This window comes from Ranitomeya imitator, chromosome 3 (genome assembly GCF_032444005.1).
Source record: "Ranitomeya imitator isolate aRanImi1 chromosome 3, aRanImi1.pri, whole genome shotgun sequence".
Taxonomy (NCBI): Eukaryota; Metazoa; Chordata; class Amphibia; order Anura; family Dendrobatidae; genus Ranitomeya; species Ranitomeya imitator.
In genome coordinates this window covers 579,654,824-579,674,791 of record NC_091284.1, presented here as the reverse complement: position 1 = coordinate 579,674,791, position 19,968 = coordinate 579,654,824, and the positions used below count along the sequence as shown (strand labels likewise).

At 44.6% G+C, this 19,968-nt stretch overlaps 1 protein-coding gene across 4 annotated transcripts in view; it reads left to right on the top strand.

Annotated features, from left to right (window-relative positions):
* Positions 1–19,184, top strand: part of FARP1 (FERM, ARH/RhoGEF and pleckstrin domain protein 1) — a 323,139-nt gene extending 303,955 nt beyond the window's left edge. For all 4 annotated transcript variants that reach the window (XM_069758006.1, XM_069758005.1, XM_069758004.1 and 1 more), the window contains exon 27: positions 18,782–19,184. In XM_069758006.1, coding sequence (XP_069614107.1) covers positions 18,782–18,863 — 82 coding nt within the window. In that variant the 3' untranslated portion in view covers positions 18,864–19,184. The remainder of the gene's footprint in view (positions 1–18,781) is intronic.
* The last annotated feature ends 784 nt before the right edge of the window (positions 19,185–19,968 follow it).

Genomic DNA, 19,968 nt, shown 5'->3' with positions numbered 1-19,968 from the left:
AAATAAAGAATTTATTTTTTTTTTCCCACTAAGGTTGGAGTTGGAGTTAGAACTAGGGTTAGGGTTAGGGTACGGTATGTGCACACGTATTCTGGTCCTCTGCGGATTTTTCCGCAGCGGATTTGATAAATCCGGAGTGCTAAACCGCTGTGGATTTATCGCGGATTTACCGCGGTTTTTCTGCGCATTTCACTGCGGTTTTACAACTGCGATTTTCTTTTGGAGCAGTTGTAAAACCGCTGCGTAATCTGCAGAAAGAAGTGACATGCTGCGGAATGTAAACCGCTGCGTTTCCGTGCAGTTTTTCTGCAGCATGTGTACAGCGATTTTTGTTTCCCATAGGTTTGCATTGAAATGTAAACTCATGGGAAACTGCTGCGGATCCGCAGCGTTTTCCGCAGCTTGTGCACATACCTTTAGAAGTAGGCTATGTGCACACGGTGCGGATTTGGCCGCTGCGGATCCGCAGCAGTGTTCCATCAGGTTTACAGTACCATGTAAACATATGGAAAACCAAATCTGCTGTGCCCATGGTGCGGAAAATACCGCGCGGAAACGCTGCGTTGTATTTTCCGCAGCATGTCAATTCTTTGTGCGGATTCCGCAGCGTTTTACACCTGTTCCTCAATAGGAATCCGCAGGTGAAATCCGCACAAAAAGCACTGGAAATCCGCGGTAAATCCGCAGGTAAAACACAGTGCCTTTTACCCACGGATTTTTAAAAAATGGTGCTGAAAAATCTCACACGAATCCGCAACGTGGGCACATAGCCTTAGGGTTAGGGTTGGGTTGGAATTAGGGTTGTGGTTAGGGTTAGGGGTGTGTTGGGGTTAGGGTTGTGGTTAGGGTTACGGCTACAGTTGGTATAAGGGTTACGGGTGTGTTGGGGTTAGTGTTGGAGTTAGAATTGAGGGGTTTCCACTGTTTCGGCACATCAGGGGGTCTCCAAACGCAACATGGCACCACCATTGATTCCAGCCAATCTTTTATTCAAAAAGTCAAATGGTGCTCCCTCCCTTCCGATCCCCGACGTGTGCCCAAACAGTGGTTTACCCCCACATATGGGGTACCAGCATACTCAGGACAAACTGCGCAACAATTACTGGGGTCCAATTTCTCCTGTTACCCTTGAGAAAATAAAAAATTGCTTGCTAAAACATTATTTTTGAGGAAAGAAAAATGATTTTTTATTTTCACGGCTCTGCGTTGTAAACGTCTGTGAAGCACTTGGGGGTTCAAAGTGCTCACCACATATCTAGATAAGTTCCTTGGGGGGTCTAGTTTACAAAATGGGGTCACTTGTGGGGGGTTTCTACTGTTTAGGCACACCAGGGGCTCTGCAAACGCAACGTGACGCCCGCAGACCATTCCATCAAAGTCTGCATTTCAAAACGTCACTACTTCCCTTCTGAGCCCCGACGTGTGCCCAAACAGTGGTTTACCCCAACACATGGGGTATCAGCGTACTCAGGAGAAACAGGACAACAACTTTTGGGTTCCAATTTCTCCTGTAACCCTTGGGAAAATAAAATATTCTGGGCTAAAAATTATTTTGGAGGAAAGAAAACGTATTTATTATTTTCACGGCTCTGCGTTATAAACTTCTGTGAAGCACTTGGGGGTTGAAAGTGCTCACCTCACATCTAGATAAGTTCCTTTCGGTGTGTAGTTTCCAAAATGGGGTCACTTGTGGGGGGTTTCTACTGTTTAGCCACATCAGGGGCTCTGCAAACGCAACGTGACACCCGCAGAGCATTCCATCAAAGTCTGCATTTCAAAACGTCACTACTTCACTTACGAGCCCCAGCATGTGCCCAAACAGTGGTTTACCCCCACATATGGGGTATCAGCGTACTCAGGAGAAACTGGACAACAACTTTTGGGGTCAAATTTCTCCTGTTACCCTTGGGAAAATAAAAAATTGCGGGCTAAAAAATCATTTTTGAGAAAAGAAATGTTTTTTTTTATTTTCATGGCTCTGCGTTATAAACTTCTGTGAAGCACTTGAGGGTTCAAAGTGCTCACCACACATCTAGATTTGTTCCTTTGGGGGTCTAGTTTCCAAAATGGGGTCATTTGTGGGGGATCTCCAATGTTTAGGCACACAGGGGCTCTCCAAACGCGACATGGTGTCTGCTAATGATTGGAGCTAATTTTCCATTTAAAAAGCCAAGTGGCGTGCCTTCCCTTCCGAGCCCTGCCGTGCACCCAAACAGTGGTTTACCCCCACATATGGGGTATCTGCGTACTCAGGACAAACTGGACAACAACATTTATGGTCCAATTTCTCCTATTACCGTTGGCAAAATAGGAAATTCCAGGCTAAAAAATCATTTTTGAGGAAAGAAAAATTATTTTTTATTTTCATGGCTCTGCGTTATATACTTCTGTGAAGCACCTGGGGGTTTAAAGTGCTCAGTATGCATCTAGATAAGTTCCTTGGGGGGTCTAGTTTCCAAAATGGGGTCACTTGTGGGGGAGCTCCAATGCATAGGCACACAGGGGCTCTCCAAACGCGACATGGTGTCCACTAACAATTGGAGCCAATTTTCCATTCAAAAAGTCAAAAGGCGCGCCTTCCCTTCCGAGCCCTGCCGTGTGCCCAAACAGTGGTTTACCCCCACATATGAGGTATCGGCGTACTCGGGAGAAATTGCCCAACAAATTTTAGGATCCATTTTATCCTATTGCCCATGTGAAAATGAAAAAATTGAGGCGAAAAGAAATTTTTTGTGAAAAAAAAATTACTTTTTCATATTTACGGATCAATTTGTGAAGCACCTGGGGGTTCAAAGTGCTCACTAGGCATCTAGATAAGTTCCTTGGGGGGTCCAGTTTCCAAAATGGGGTCACTTGTGGGGGAGCTCCAATTTTTAGGCAAATGTGACATGGTGTCCGCTAAAGAGTGCAGCCAATTTTTCATTCAAAAAGTCAAATGGCGCTCCTTCCCTTCCAAGCCCTGCCGTGCACCCAAACAGTGGTTTACCCCCACATATGAGGTATCAGCGTACTCAGGACAAATTGGACAACAACTTTCGTGGTTCAGTTTCTCCTTTTACCATTGGGAATATAAAAAAATTGTTGCTGAAAGATCATTTTTGTGACTAAAAAGTTAAATGTTCATTTTTTCCTTCCATGTTGCTTCTGCTGCTGTGAAGCACCTGAAGGGTTAATAGACTTCTTGAATGTGGTTTTGTGCACCTTGAGGGGTGCAGTTTTTAGAATGGTGTCACTTTTGGGTATTTTCAGCCATATAGACCCCTCAAACTGACTTCAAATGTGAGGTGGTCCCTAAAAAAAATGGTTTGTAAATTTTGTTGTAAAAATGAGAAATCGCTGGTCAAATTTTAACCCTTATAACTTCCTAGCAAAAAAAAATTGTTTCCAAAATTGTGCTGATGTAAAGTAGACATGTGGGAAATGTTATTTATTAACTATTTTGTGTCACATAACTCTCTGGTTTAACAGAATAAAAATTCAAAATGTGAAAATTGCGAAATTTTCAAAATTTTCGCCAAATTTCAGTTTTTATCACAAATAAACACAGAATTTATTGACCTAAATTTACCACTAACATGAAGCCCAATATGTCACGAAAAAACAATCTCAGAACCGCTAGGATCCATTGAAGCGTTCCTGAGTTTTAACCTCATAAAGGGACACTGGTCAGAATTGCAAAAAACGGCCAGGTCTTTAAGGTCAAAATAGGCTGGGTCATGAAGGGGTTAAGACTTAAATTTATGAGCGATTACCGTAATCCCTGCAGTATACTACACACAGCTTTTTCACTAGGGGGCCCAATACTTTTGTAATTCCTGCTGCTCCGTAAGGGAATACACAGTTTAACTTTATGAACACTTGAAAATCACATTTAGATTTTTTTGTAGAGCTCATCATTCCATTCCTCTGATTTTTCTGATAATTGTTTTATCCATGGCTGCATGTGATTTAGTGCACTCAGTCACAGGAACTTTAGTGAGGATCAGCTCCTTAGCTCACACATCAGTTTTCTATCACAAACTTACTTTTAAAAAAAATGGTCTCGCACGAGTTGATGGTTACATAATCTTTCAGCCTTCTAGCTTCTCAGAGACCACTTGTTGTGGTTAAATAAACATTAGACACCACCGATCTTATATGGCTGGCCTCTTCTAGGGTTAACTCATCAATATAGAAGATTGTCCCAGAATGTGGAGACCTATTTTACCCTAAAATAGTAACTGTTGAGCATCTTGCTTGTACGTAGAACCTCTTAGGCTATGTGCACACGTTGCAGATTATTTGCGGTTTTTGCGCTATAAAAACGCTATAAAACCGCAAATAATCTGCATACATTAAGCATCCTATCATTTTTAATGAAATCCGCAATTTCTGTGCACATGATGTGCGTTTTTCCGCATGAAAAACGCATTGCGGAAAAATAATGAACCTGCTCATTATTTTTGCAGTTTTTTCGCGGTTTTCCCACTGTCTAATGCATTGGGAAGTGTCTGGGGAAAAAAGTGCAGAAACCGCGTCAAAACCGTGCAAAAAACGCGCAAAAAAACACATGCGGATTTCATTCGGAAATCTGGCAGAAATGTCCGGATTTCCACAGGAATTTTCTGCATGAATTCCTGAACGTGTGCACATAGCCTTACCATGTTTTCTCCGATTAAATAAACCCAGTTGAGTGTTCCGGTATTTTTAGACCATGCTTAAAGACGCACTCCCATCAGTTTTTATCCTCCTAACCTCTTCCCGACCTTAGACATACCCAGTACATTATGGCTGGGAAGTACTTCCCAACCTATGACATACTCGGTCCGTCATGACGATTTTGCACGCACAGCATCTGTGAGCACGCGATTGCCTCCGGCTATTCAGTTGATACCACAGCTGAAAAAAGATGATGAATTCTGTTTTGTCCATGTTAAGTTTCAGAAATCTAGCGGAGAAGAAGGATGAAATAGTGGACAGATATTGAGGGATTCTGGTTAGTAGGGAGGTGATAGCTGGTCCAGAGATGTAGATCTGTGGGTCATCAGCATAGAGATTATACTGAAAGCCATGAGATTCTATGAGCTGTCCCAGGCCAAAGGTGTAAATGGAGAAGAGCAGAGGCCCTAGGACTGAACCTTGTGGGACTCCGACAGATAGGGGGCGAGGTGAGGAGGTGGTGTGTGAGTGGGAGACGCTGAATGTCCGGTCTGTTAGGTATGATGAGATCCAGAATAGGGCCAAGTCTGTGATGCCAAGGAATGAGAGGCTCTGTAATAATAGGGAATGGTCCACTGTGTCAAAGGTAGCCGACAGGTCCAGGAGGAGGAGGACAGAGTAGTGTCGCTTGCTCTTGGCAGTTAAGAGGTCATTTGTGACCTTAGTTAGGGCAGTTTCAGTGGAGTAGTGTGACCGGAAGCCAGATTGTAAGCGGTCGAAGAGGGAGTAAGAAGAGAGATGAGAGAACAGTTCAAGGTAGACGTGTTCCAGTAGCTTGGAGGCATAGAGAGTGATATAGGGCGATAGCTAGATACAGAGGATGGGTCAAGAGAGGTGTGATGGAGGCATGTTTAAAGCTTGAGAGGAAAACACCAGTTGTTAGTGATAGGTTGAAGAGATGGGTTAGGGTTGGGATGAAGACTGGTGAGGTTTGGGATGAAGTGGGATGGGATCGGGTCAAGTGCACAAGTGGTGAGATGTGATCTTGAGAGTAGAGTGGAGAGTCGATCTTCTGTAATGGTGGAGAAGTTGGTTTTGGAGGTGGAAGGCTGGGAAGTCGGGAGGAAGGACTCTAGGGGTTGTTGACCAAAACTGTCTCTAATGTTATCAATCTTCTGCTTGAAAAATGAGGCAAAGTCTTCAGCTGAGATGAGTGGGGAGGGAGGAGGTGCTGGGGTCGGAGGAGAGAATTGAAGGTGTTGAATAACTGTTTAGGGTTGTGAGACAGGGAGGATATGAGAGATGAGAAGTAGGTTTGTTTAGCTGTGGCGAGTGTGGTCTTGAAAGTAGTGAGGGACTGTTTGAATGCGATGAAGTGCTCATTGGAGTGGGATCTTTTCCATCTGCGCTCAGCAGCCCTGGAAGCTCCCCTCAGTTCTTTGGTCAGGCTGGTGTGCCAGGGCTGTCTGTTGATTTGAGCTTTGGTATGTGTAAGTGGGGCAGCAGATTCCAAAGCTACAGCTATTGTGATGTTATATAGAGCGGCAGCGTCATCCGCATTGTGTAAGGAACTTATATCTGTGAGAGGGAGAAGGGATTCAGAGAATGAGTGTAGGTCAAGGTGTTTAAGATTTCTGCGAGGGTGTGAAAGTTTGTGGGGTGGGGATTGTAGACATGGAGTGGAGAGGGAAGAGAATGTGAGAAGGTTGTAGTCAGAGAGAGGAAGAGGTGAGTTAGAGAGGTTAGATAGGGAGCAGAGGCGGGTGAAGATGAGGTCCAGTGTGTGGCCATCTTTGTGGGTGGCTGTAGAAGACCATTGAGTGACGCCGAAGGAGGAAGTGAGAGATAGAAGTTTAGTGGCAGCTGAAAGGGAAGTGTCAATGGGGATGTTGAAGTCACCCATGATGATAGTAGGGATGTCCGCAGAAAGGAAATGAAGTAGCCAGGTGGTAAAGTGGTCAAAGAAGGTGGTGGCTGGCCCTGGGGGGCGGTAGATGACAGCCAGTTGGAGGTTGGAGGGGGAGTAGATGCGCACAGAGTGCACCTCAAAGGAAGGGAGGGTAACAGAGGGTGGCAGTGGGATTGGGGTGAAGGAGCAGGTATCTGACAGGAGAAAACCAACTCCTCCGCCATGTTTGCTGCTGGGGCGGGGGTGTGAGAAAGGTGGAAGCCACCACACGAAAGTACAGCAGGAGAGGCTGTGTCAGAAGGGGTGAGCCAGGTTTCGGTGATGGCGAGGAAGGAAAGTTTGGTAGTAACAAAAAGATCATGGATGTAGGAAAGCTTGTTGCAGTCAGCTAATCACTTATACCGCACAAGGAATGGTGTAAGGCTATGTTTACATTAGCGTTACGCTAATGTGCGTCGCTGTTGCGTCGGCGACGCAGCGGCGACGCGCCCCTATGTTTAACATAGGGGACGCGTGCGTTTTTTTGTTTGCGTTTTTCGACATGTGCGTCGTTTTCTACGCTAGCGTCGGACGCACGAAAATGCAACAAGTTGCATTTTTCGTGCGTCCGATTTTCGTCAAAAAACGACGCACGCGTCGCAAAATGCAGCGTTTTTGCGCGCGTTTTTGGTGCGTCGCCGTTGCGTCGCCGGCGCGCAACGCTAATGTGAACGTAGCCTTAAAAATAAATAAAAATAATTCTTCACCTGCTGTTGAATTTTTTTTTTTTCATTCTGGCTCCCACAGATCGTAGTAAGGCTTGGCGCACATTTATCGTTACTCGGAGATTTAGAAACCCCAAAGTAAATGCTCAGCTTAGAGCGCCGGATAAATGTGATCCCACATGTTATGTACAATGTTCCCAACAAAAGCTTCCAATCAATCCACAGATTCCACGTTACTCAAAGTACAACAAAGGCTCTGGAAAAGCAAAATGATTCCTCGCCCCCAAAAGAAATTCAGCAAATTCTCCGCTCCCAAATCCAAATGCCCCCCTCCCTTCTGAGCCACAGTGTACCTAAACAACATTTAGTATCCACATGTTTGGCATTTCTGTAGTGATGAAAGCCTGCCTAATTTACAGGTACGTGTCTCCAGAACCGTGAGCTGGGTACTAGCTCACCGTAATACTCTAAACTTTCTAGAGTTAAAATATAACTTTTATTTCACATCAATAAAATGTCAAATACAACGTGAGAAAAAACACCATCACCAGAGATTGAAAAATATAAACACCACAGGGAGGTGCCTGACCCTGTAAAACACTGAGCCTCCCTACCAGCGGAGGTTGGAACCCTATATACCTATGCAATGGCGCCCATGCTCGTTGACAGCTCACCCTGCTAGCCCTATTAGGCCCTGATCAAGGCAGGGAAGTGGAGAAACACTAGGTAGGTGGGACTTAGAGGATATATGCAAGATATGCTTATATCTGTATATCAATTTAGTATGGTCTAGGTGGATTGATGATTGATCTGTGTGTCCAAATAAACAGAGACACAGTGCTGGAACAATATCTATAGATATTACCGACCTGTCCCTGAGCTCTGATTGCCTACCTGACTGCGGGGGTTGGCACCCTATGATGACGAGATTGGTGCCCACACTCGTCGGCGGCTGTACCTACTGTCCTTCTCTATTGAGTTAGAGAATAATAGAGGAGAGCTAAAGTGCTTAGTGCTCTAGCAGGTTGAAGGCACTGTTGATGTCCTCATAATGGCTCAGTTCAATAGAAAGATAGCATATACATAGTGACGCCAAACATTGATGAAGAGTCAAGTGGTTATAGAGGAAGACAGATGAAAGATAAATGTAGAAAAAAGGTAGATAAACTGCAACTATGTGCAACTTCAAGGACACGAGGCTTGTTAAAACTCCTGGGACATGGGTGCCGATCACCAGAAAATCAAGCATATGTCCTAATTCACCATGTGCAAAAAGAGAGCATGGCACTCACCGTCCCACAAACAATGTCCTTTTATTTTGGATACATGTAAAACAGAGGCAGGGAGGCTTTCAAGTGGAAACTGCACCGAACGACAGCCTTTTCGCGCTCAACTTGCGCTTCTAATAAACACTGCATATGTGTGCTAACAGAGCAAAAAGAAATAAATGAGCTGGTGGCACTCCAAAAACAACTCCCTGCCAAAACACTGCGGTCCCTGAGAATCTGCCCGGGGGCTGGATAAATGGTCATCAAGGGCCATAAATGGCCCAGGGGCCTAAGGTTCCCCACCATCTACTATATAAAGCTGAATGTGTGTGTGTGTATGTGTGTATGTCCGGGATTGGCATCTGCACCGTTGCAGCTACAGCCACAAAATTTTGCACAGTCACACGTCTGGACCCCGAGAGCGTCATAGGCTATGTTGTGAGGTGAAATATTAACCCCGCGCTTTCCAATTCACCAAACCATTTTGCCCCTATCTACATAATGGGGAAAAAAGTGAAAGGAAAAGTGTTGGAGGCGTCGCAGCTACAGAAACAAAATTTTGCACAGTCACACGTCTGGACCCCGAGAGCTGTTGTGAGGTGAAATATTAACCCCGCGCTTTCCAATTCACCAAACAATTTTGCCCCTATCTACATAATGGGGAAAAAAGTGAAAGGAAAAGTGTTGGAGGCGTCGCAGCTACAGAAACAAAATTTTGCACAGTCACACGTCGGGACCCTGAGAGCGTCATAGGCTTCGTTGTGAGGTGAAATTTTAACCCCGCGCGTTCCAATTCACCAAACAATTTTGCCCCTATCTACATAATGGGGAAAAAGTGAAAGGAAAAGTGTTGGAAGCGTCGCAGCTACAGCAACAAAATTTTGCACAGTCACACGTCTGGACCCCGAGAGCGTCATAGGCTATGTTGTGAGGTGAAATTTTAACCCCGCGCTTTCCAATTCACCAAAAAATTTTGCCCCTATCTACATAATGGGAAAAAATGAAAGGAAAAGTGTAGGAGGCAAATTGACAGCTGCCAGATGTGAACAAGGGGGACTTAAAGAATGAGAGCGATGGCGCCAAAGAGTATATACCGTACAGTTGCTAAGGTGGGGCCTCGACATGGGATACTCACCACACACGGGGATATGAACACACACAAAATGCGCCACACACTACCACGTGCTTGAACACATATTACCCTCAGCACACATTTCACCACAAATACACCAACCTCGCCACATAAAAGTCAAAACACAAAAGTCGCCACTCAAAACTCGCCACGCGCAGAACTCGCCACATGCAAAAACTAGACTCTTGCAAAACTCGCCACAAGTGCAAAATTCTCATGAAAAACTCGCCACACGCAAAACTTGCACACGCGGAAAAATTGCCACATGCACAAAAGTTGCAACACATGCAAAAGTTGCCTCACACAAAACTTGCACATACTCAAAAGGCACCACACATAATACTCGCAACGCGCAAAACTCGCCATGCGCAAAACTTGCTGCACACAACTTGCTACACTAACCTGTCACATGTAACTCGACACACAAAAAGTTGCTACACGCATGTTGCTACACAAAACTCATCTCACAAAAGTCGCTACATGCATGTCGCCACACGCAACTCAACACTCACAACTTGACAAACGAAACTCACCCTAAAACACACACAAGTCTGGTATTATCCTTCAAAAATAAAAATCTGATTAATAAGCAGACAAACTACAACAATTGCACCATATAGGAAATACTGCAGCTGTCAGTCACATGACCTGTCTATTATGTGTATGTGTGAGCTAATATATACTGCCAGGGGGAGGGCTTCCTGTTGGCTGGGGATTTATCTGGCTGCCAATTTAGCTTACAAATACTGAGGTAAAAATACTGAGCAAATAACGTGTGAACGAGGTCTAATACAGGAGGAGATGACACACAGGTATATACTATATACAGGGGAGATGACACACAGATATATACTATATACAGGAAAGATGACACACAGGTATATACTATATAGAGGAGGAGATGACATATAGGTACATATATATACAGGAGGAGATGACATACAGGTATATACTATATACAGGAGGAGATGACATACAGGTATATGCTATATATAGAAGATGACATGCAGGTATATACTATATGCAGGAGGAGATGACACTCATATATACTGTATACAGGGGAGATGACACACAGGTATATACTATATACAGGAGGAGATGACATACAGGTATATGCTATATATAGAAGATGACATGCAGGTATATACTATATGCAGGAGGAGATGACACTCAGATATATACTATATACAGGGGAGATGACACACAGGTATATACTATATACAGGAGGAGATGACATACAGGTATATACTATATATAGAAGGAGATGACATTCAGGTATATACTATATATAGGGGAGATGACACACAGCAGGTATATACTATATACAGGGGAGATGACATACAGGTATATACTATATACAGGAGATGACATACAGGTATATACTATATACAGGAGATGACATACAGATGTATACTATATATAAGGGAGATGACAAACATGTATATACTGAGGCGATGAGGTGAAAATGAGAGGTGTGAGGTGAAAATGAAAAGGTGTGAGTGCAAAATGAGAGAAGTGAGGAAAAATAGTGGAGTGATCAGACAATGACAGATGTGAGGTTGAAATGACAAGTGTTAGGGGGGAATGAAAGGAGTGAGGGAGAAAATGAGAGGTGTGAGGGAGAAAATGAGAGGTGTGAGGGGGAAAATGAAAGATGTGATTGGGAAAATGAGAGGCGTGATGGGAAAATAAGAGAAGTGAGGTGCTATAACTAACCACAGATATTTACTATGCCCAGGCAACGCCGGGCTCTTCAGCTAGTTGATTTATATAGTAAGTGATCACAGGTGTTGTAAAGAAATTAATGCAAAGACAGGAGGACATGCTGTTTAGTGATGCACAAACCTTAGAGCAGCCACGACCACAAGAACTTGATGGTGGGGAACGGCAAATTTGGGATAAGGAGGAAGATGATGATGAGACAGTTACCGCTAAGTCTTGTTGTTAGGTCAGGAAGTCAGGAGGACCAGACTCAACCTGGGAAGCTGGCATGCAGAACAAGGCCAGCAGTGCTTAGAGGGAGAGATCGGCTTCACAGGACCAGGCAGTGGGGTGACCAGAGTGAAAAGGTGGGCGTCTGTTCCGCAGAGCACTGACACTCCTGAATTTTCCCTTCAAAGAGTTAGGAGTTCCCCAGTCTGGGACTTTTTTAAAGAGAGTTCTGAAAGTAACAAAATTTTCCATTTGCAACCTGTGCCATGCAAAGATTAGCAGGGGCATGACCATTAAGAATGTAACCATCACCAGCATGATCAGGCACATGTCTTCTAAGCAACCGACTTGGTGGTCCGAATGCCTGGGTCCTCAATTGGTGCCATCGGGTAACATCTCTGCCTCTTTACCTGTGCTTCCCAATCCCCTGTCCAAAACGCTGGCGCAGATGCCTCCTGCCCTGCACCTATCCTTGCACATTCGGATTTGCCATCATCTGGAACTTTCAAATCCTTGTCCCATCCCAGCATACAGCTGTCTCTACCCCAGGCCTTGGAAAGAAAAAGAAAGTTCTCAGCCACTCACCCATAGTCCCAAATGCTAAATGGGCACTTTTCCAGGCTGCTTGCCATGGAAATGTCATTTAGGCTGGTAGACACAGAGGACTTCCGCCGACTCATAGCGGCTGCCGTCCCTCAGTACTCGGTCCCCAGCTGCCACTTTTTCTTCCAGTGTAGCATCCCCACCTTGTACCAGCGTGTGTCCAGGAACATCACCTGTGCCCATACCAACGCATTTACTGGCATTGTCCACTTAATGACTGACACACGGGCAAGTGCTTGTGGCCGGGGACACATTTCCCTGATGGCACACTGGGTGAACATTGTGGAGCCCAGGGCCTAGTCACACCCTTGCATTGCGTATGTGCTCATGACACCAAAGATTGGTACTCCTACAGCAGCTCCTGCACTTCTTCCAGCTACTTCTAATCTTCCATCTCCGATGTTGTATCTCAGAGCACGTCATGCACATCAGCTGCAAGCTGAAAGTTCTGCAGCGCTGCCTCAGCGAAGAGGCAACAGCCACTGCTGAAGCTAATTTGTCTTGGAGATAAACCGCACACAGCGGCAGAGTTACTTAAAGGAATAAGAGATTAACCTGGTGGTGGTTGTGAAGCTTGGCAAACTCACATACGTACTATGCTTGGCATATGTGCTCAACTTGGTAGTTCAGTGGTTTCTGAAAACATACCCAGATTTCTCAGCGCTTCTGCTCAAGGTACGCCGCATCAATGCCCATTTACACAAGTTAGCTACAGCTGCCGCCATTCTGGCAGTGCTGCAGCAGTGCATGCAAGTGCCAGCTCACCGACTGGTGTGCGACGTCACCACATGCTGGAACTCCACACTTATTATGCTGGCAAGGCTTTGTGAGCAGAAGAGGCGAGTGGTTGAGTATCATCTCCAATACGCCATTGGTATACTGGTCAGCCTCAGCACATAACAACTGAAGAGTGGGCATGGATGAACATTTGGTTCTCCAAGACTTTGAGGACTCCACAAAGATAGTTGCGCTGACAACGGTGCTCACTATCAGGCTTCTGTGCCTACTTTAACAGTTGCTGCTCACAATTAAACATGGAGGAAGAGGAACAGGAGCTGGTGGCTAGCTTGTAGCCACACAACCTTCGTCCCATCTCTCCTATGTGGATGGGAATGAGGAGGAAGAAGAGGAGGAGATGGAGAGTCGACATCATGGTGGAGACAGGGAAGTGTTGGCTATATGGAGCTTGGCATATATGGCCGACTTTATGTACCGCTGCCTTTCCCGTGACCCTCACGTTACATTCATCTTGGCAACAAAAGAGTACTGGTTGTTCACCTTGCTAGACCCATGCTACAAGGAGTAGCTTTGCATCACTTCATCCTGAGGTGCGAGGTCTTCTAAAATGGTGCTATACCAGGTCATTGTGGAAAATATGTTGAAAAAATTCCCTTAAGACAACGTTAGCGGCAGAGAGGAAGCTTTCTTGCACAGCCAAGGAGGAGAGGCCAGTGAGAGACACAGCAGAGGTACACTGTCAAAGGCGTGGGCTAATTTCATGACATCGGCCCAGGGCCTGATGACCGGGTATTTTTGACAAGGAGGGAAAAGTTTTTAAAGATGGTGAAGCAATACCTGGCTGACAAAACCAGCGTAATCCCTAATTCCGCTTTCAAATATTGGGTTTTAAAAGTTGACACCTGCATTAGCTGTCCCTCTATGCCTTGGAGGTGTTGTGTTGCCCTGCCACCAGCGCCTTGTCTGAGCTGATTTTTAGTGGGGCCAAGGAGGGGGTCATAACAGATGCTTCCGCCTGTCAACAAAGAATGCAGACAGGCTCAGTCTCATAAAAATGAACAAAGCCTAGATTAGCCTACACTTTTCCACACCTACAGATAACAGCAGCACATAAAGTGTTTATAATATTCTATATTTTAATGAGGCTTGCCAGTTGTTTCCTTTCAGGGGTCTATGGATGACCCTCATAATTTCTGTCTGGCTTTGCACTTTCTGTAAAGTCATTTTAACTGTATAAGTACATCAACTACACTTTCAAAATATTTTCAAATTTCTTTTATGGATTTTTTTTTTTATTTAAATAGATTTTTATTGAAAATAAACATGAACATTACATTTTATGCATTTTCCAATATATTACAAAGTTTCTTCATTTTCCAAACCCCCAACAATCCCAACAACCCCCAATCCTCCCCCTCCCATGACAGCTCCTTCCCAGTTATACTTTTATTACCAGTACTGATGGCTCTTTGAGCCGCTTGACTCACTTATGACCGCTTATTCCTCTAGCAATCTCCCCCCTTCAAAAGGTCTTCATTCACCCATTTCCCATACCTACTCATCCCAGCTCGAGCCACGGAGACCACATTTTGTCAAACATTTCTGTTTTCCCACGTCTTTTGTAGACCCCCTTTTCCAGATTGAGACCATGTTTAACATATTTCAGGAATTCACCCCTTGTAGGCGGCTCCTCCTTAATCCAATTCCTTGCTATCACCTTCCTAGCCATATATAATAGCCTAGCTATTGCTATCTTCCAGGTGTTATCCACTCTAATTTCTTCCACATATCCCAGTAGGCACACCATCGGATCTCTCGGCACTCTACATTTATACGCCCCTTCCACACGGCTCAGTACCACCAGCCAAAAAGCAACCAGTCTTGGACATGTCCACATCATGTGGTATATTCCTGCATTTTCAGTCCTACATCTCGGGCATTCAGAGTCAGCACGCAACCCCGCTCTGTGTAACACTTCCGGTGATTTATAGACTCTGTGCAAGATGTACAGCTGCGATAGTCTATACGGCTCGCTTAGTGACACTCGTGGAACCCACTCCAACACCGACTCCCAGGTTTCATTCTCCATTGGGCCTAAATCTCTTTCCCACTTAGCTCTCGCTTTTAGAGGGAAATCCAGCAAGTATGCATGCAGTAGGTCCTTATAAAGGGTGGAAATGACTCCCCTTGTGGACCCTTCCCCACACACGTATTCCAATACTATGTCCTCTTGGATCTCAATACCATCGCCCTTGTTTTGAGCTTTAAAAGCATGCTTCATCTGGGCATATTGATACTCCCCAGTCGGTCTCAATCCAAACTCCCCCTGCAGCTGCGAAAAGGACTTTAACACTCGTTGTTGAATTATCTGAGCGACCAAATGGATTCCTTTGGTCTGCCACTCTGTCAGCACTCCAAGAGCCGCAAACTCTACCAAATTATTATTAAGCCATATCGGTGTAAATTTAGTCAGTCCTGTAACCCCCTGAATCTGTCGCAGTCTGGTCCATAGTTTATGTATCAAAAACATAGTTGGATACAATTTCCCCAATACGCCCAAGGAGCCATCCTCCAGACACTGCACCACCGGTCGTCGGTTTGTCACCCCCTCCATCAAGTGTTGTACCGCATTGGAGGACGCCTCTCGCGCCCAGCCCTTCAAATGCTGACTTTGGGCTGCAAGAAAATATAACTCAGGGTTGGGCAAAGCCAACCCTCCATCTTCCTTGGGTCGCTGAAGCGTCTCCAAGCTAATACGTGGGTACTGTCTCCCCCTTATCAGGCTTCTAAAGAGAGCATTAATCTGCCGGAATTTCCCACGTGGAATCCAAACTGGCGCGTTGTGGAGGACGTAGAGTATTTTGGGCATCAGAACCATTTTAATAAGATTAACCCTACCCACCACCGATAGGTGTAATTTATTCCACGCATCTACTTTTGCCTTAAGCACGCCCATTAGAGGAGTCAAATTCCTATACAAAAACTCTGTAACTGGCATCGAGATCCATATTCCCAGGTATTTAAAAAGGGATGCCACCTTAAGCCGCCCCTCTCCCAATTGCTCACTCCCACTCTCCTCCACCCCATCCACATCAAAGAGGACCGATTTATCCCAATTTATCCTCAGTCCCGACAAGGCTCCAAATTTTTCAATGATCTCGATGGCCCCTTTCAAGGCGTCATCCGGGTCCGCCAGGAACAGTAAAATGTCGTCTGCGTATAACGCAATCTTCTCCTCAACACTCCCATATCTGAACCCAGGGACCTCATCCGACTGTCGGATCTTGGCGGCCAGTGGCTCCACAGCTAGGGCAAACAGAAGGGGCGACAGTGGGCATCCCTGCCTCGTACCTCTGGCTAACTTTATAGGCTGAGAATGTTCCCCATTCACTCTGATTCTAGCTGTTGGTAATGAATATAGCAGCTGAATCCACGACACAAATTGCGGTCCAATACCCATACACTTCAACACCCGCCAGAGATATCCCCACTCCACACTGTCAAACGCCTTATGGGCATCCAAGGATGCAATTACCCTTCGGCCACAGTTGTCAGACTTCAGCTGCAGATTCATAAACAGCCTCCGCAGATTAACCGCTGTAGACCTGTCAGGCATAAAGCCGGACTGATCCGGATGTACAAGGTTAGTAATGACACTGGACAGACGGGAAGCTAACACCCTGGCCAAGAGCTTGACATCGATGGTTAACAGAGAGATTGGGCGATATGACTCAGGTTTCCCCAGATCCTTGTCCTCCTTCGGAATAACCACTATAATAGCCTCCCTCATAGATGCTGGGAGATACCCTTGGCATCCAGCCTCCTCCAGTACTAACTTTAATCTGGGAATCAACACTTCCCCCAAGCTTTTATAGATTTCGGCTGGTAACCCGTCAACTCCAGGTGCCTTCCCATTGGCCATAGACTTCAGCGCCCGACTCAGTTCCTCCTCGGTGATAGGGGCATCGAGGCTCACCCTATCCTCCTCACTCAATTTCGGGAGACCCAGACTCTCCAGGAAAGTCTCCGTATCTCCGACTGACTCATTGACCCTAGAGGAATATAAGTCCGCGTAAAAGTCTGCAAAGACCTTTATAATTTCAGGTGTTTCAGATATCTTGCTCCCCCCATCGGAAACCAACGAATGTACATACGAGGTACTACGCTGAGCAGAAGCTACCACCGATAGCATGTGTCCCACTGTTTCTCCCTCCTGAAAATAATTCACCTTTTGAAACTCCCGCTTCCTTTCAGCTTTTCCCAGCAGAATCTTTTCCATATGAGTTTGCGCTGTTCTCAACCTTTTCTCTGCCTCGGAGGTCCCCAACACTACCATCTCGTCCTCTGCAGCCTTCAGCTCCTCCACCGCCACTCTCTCTCTGCCTCCCTTGTCTTCCGCTTACACCTACTAATGTCTCTAAATAGTAGCCCTCTCAGGTACGCTTTCATTGCATCCCAAACAGTTAGAGCATCCGTACTCCCATCATTTAAAGCGAAGAATTCCGTCACCTCCTTCCCTATACCCTCCAAGTCAATACTCTGTAACCAGTTAGGATGGATCTTCCATTCTCTCCCGCTTGCGGTCCGTGTCCCCAACAACCTGACCTCCACCTCAATTGGACTGTGATCCGAAAGGGCCCTCGGCAGATAACGCACCTCCCCCACCATTGTGTCTAACAGGCGGTTACCCAGCGCCATATCAATTCTGGATAGCGTAGCATGAGCCGGCGAGTAGCACGAGTACCCTCTTTCCCCAACATGTCTAACTCTCCATAGATCAATCATGCCTATTTCACGCACATAGGTACCAAATGTTGTAGTGTGGCCCTCCGACCTGTTCTGGGTGTTCTTATTTTTATCCCAAAAGTCATCACAAATATTGTTCAAATCCCCAATAATTAAAAGTGGTAGTGGTCCCCATCGTTCCACCTTCTCCAACACCTCCCTGATCTTCTTACTTGAATTCTTTTATGGATTTCATTAAAGGTGGTATGTAAAACTTATAAAAAGTGTAGAAAAATAGTTCAGGATTAGATTTCTCATCCATACAGTATTACGTGCATTCGGTCACATTTTTGTGGTATATAACACTAGAAAAAAGCTTTTGATTATTTTGCTTGTTTCTTACCATTTCTTACCCATACAATATTCCATGTTCTGGGGTACATTTTGGTGATATGTAACAATAAAAAAAAACATTTAAACATTTTCCTGGGTTACATTTTCTAGCCATACAGTATAACATGTTCTTGGGTACATTTAGTTGGTATACAATCCTCAAAAAACTTGTTAGATTTTATTGTTATTATATTGATCACCCATAGACTATCCTGAAGTCTAGAGTACATTTTCCTTGGTATATAACACTCAAAAATCTTCTACAAAATGTATTGGTATTATATTGCTCATCCATAGAGTATTACATCTTATTGGGTACATTTTGTTGCTATATAAGCCTCCAAAAACTTGTTCCAAATTTATCGGTATCCTATTGCTCATCCATAGAGTATTACAGATTATTGGGTACATTTTGTTAATGTAAAAACCTGAAAAAAAATAGTTCAAAATGTATCAGTATTATAATGCACAAACTCTGCATTTTATATAACTAGCAGGACAAGTACTCATAGTGGAAAATGCAGGACCAGTACTAGTTCTTTCTCCCTGCTGTGGACTCTTCTAATTGACACTGACTGCAGGAAAGATTTTGGTATTGATTTAGCTTAGTTTACAATTTATGTAACAAAGCATCGTCTCCAAAACTTGTACACTTTGCTGTGTTTAGTTCCGAAGTTTGGTTCTGAGTTGCTGCTGATTTGGTATTACTGCATGTTAAATGTTTATTTTGCCATTACAGGTGGATGGAGGTGATTCGAAGTGCCACAGACTGTGCCAGTCGCTCCAGACTCTTGAGGCATAAGGAATCCCATTTGTACTGAAGTCAGAACATTCCCAGCTCAAGCGTGCCAACTGTTTTCCAGCAGCAATTTGATACCAATCCTGTTTTGTACGACCAACTGTTCCATGCAGGACAACAGACTATCTCCCTATGACTTTTTATCACCTTTGTCTGGACAGACACTTTTTAAACTTTTTTAATGATGAGCCCCTTCCTGCTGTAAAGTAGCCCATTGTTAGCGGCAGGTAGCTGGTCTCATCCTGTACAATACATTTTGACATTCTGTTTGAATTTGTGTGCCAACATTAAACCTGTTGTCTTTAGTCTAGTGACAAATGATTAAAGTTTTATTTGTATCCCAGTTTTTAAACTTGCCTTTAAATTACACTTGTGTGCGCACATGCAGAGAGGTCAATGTTTTTCTAGCGTTTTTTTAAGTTATAAAGCTTTTTTCAATGCAATATCATGCTTTGTAGCTGTTCCCATAAAGGTTTACATACATCCAAAGCACTTTAATCACCTCCATTGTGGATACAAGTAGCAGAGACCATAGTACATTATCACGGCATATTTAGATACAGACTACAGTTAGTTGTGGTCTCTGTATACTATAATTTTTTACACCATACATTCTCATTTTTTTTCTAGCATTTTGGTTACAGACTTTGCTGTACTATGATTACATCTTTTCTGTCATGGCAAAGCATTGCAGTAAACTTTTTGCCAAAAAAACAATAAAAATTGTTGTGATTTCTTGGTGCTGTGTAGTTTAAATGTCCAGCAGACTGAGTGTTTAGGTTATGCACCAAGTAGATGAAAATGTGATTTCAATGTAAGGTCTTTTTACTCAAGTTACATTACTATCAGAAATTGTGTCTTAGCGATATATTTGGTGAGTTTAACCCTTTCACGACATGCGCCGTACTATTACGGCGCATGCCGTGTCACCCCCTTTGATGTGGGCTCCGGCGGTGAGCCCACATCAAAGTCGCGACATGTCAGCTGTTTTGTACAGCTGACATGTGCGCGCAATAGCGGCGGGTGAAATCGCTATTCACCCGCCGCTATTAACCTGTTAAATGCCGCTGTCAAACACAGACAGCGGCATTTAACCGGCGCTACCGGCCGGGCGGCCGGAAATGATG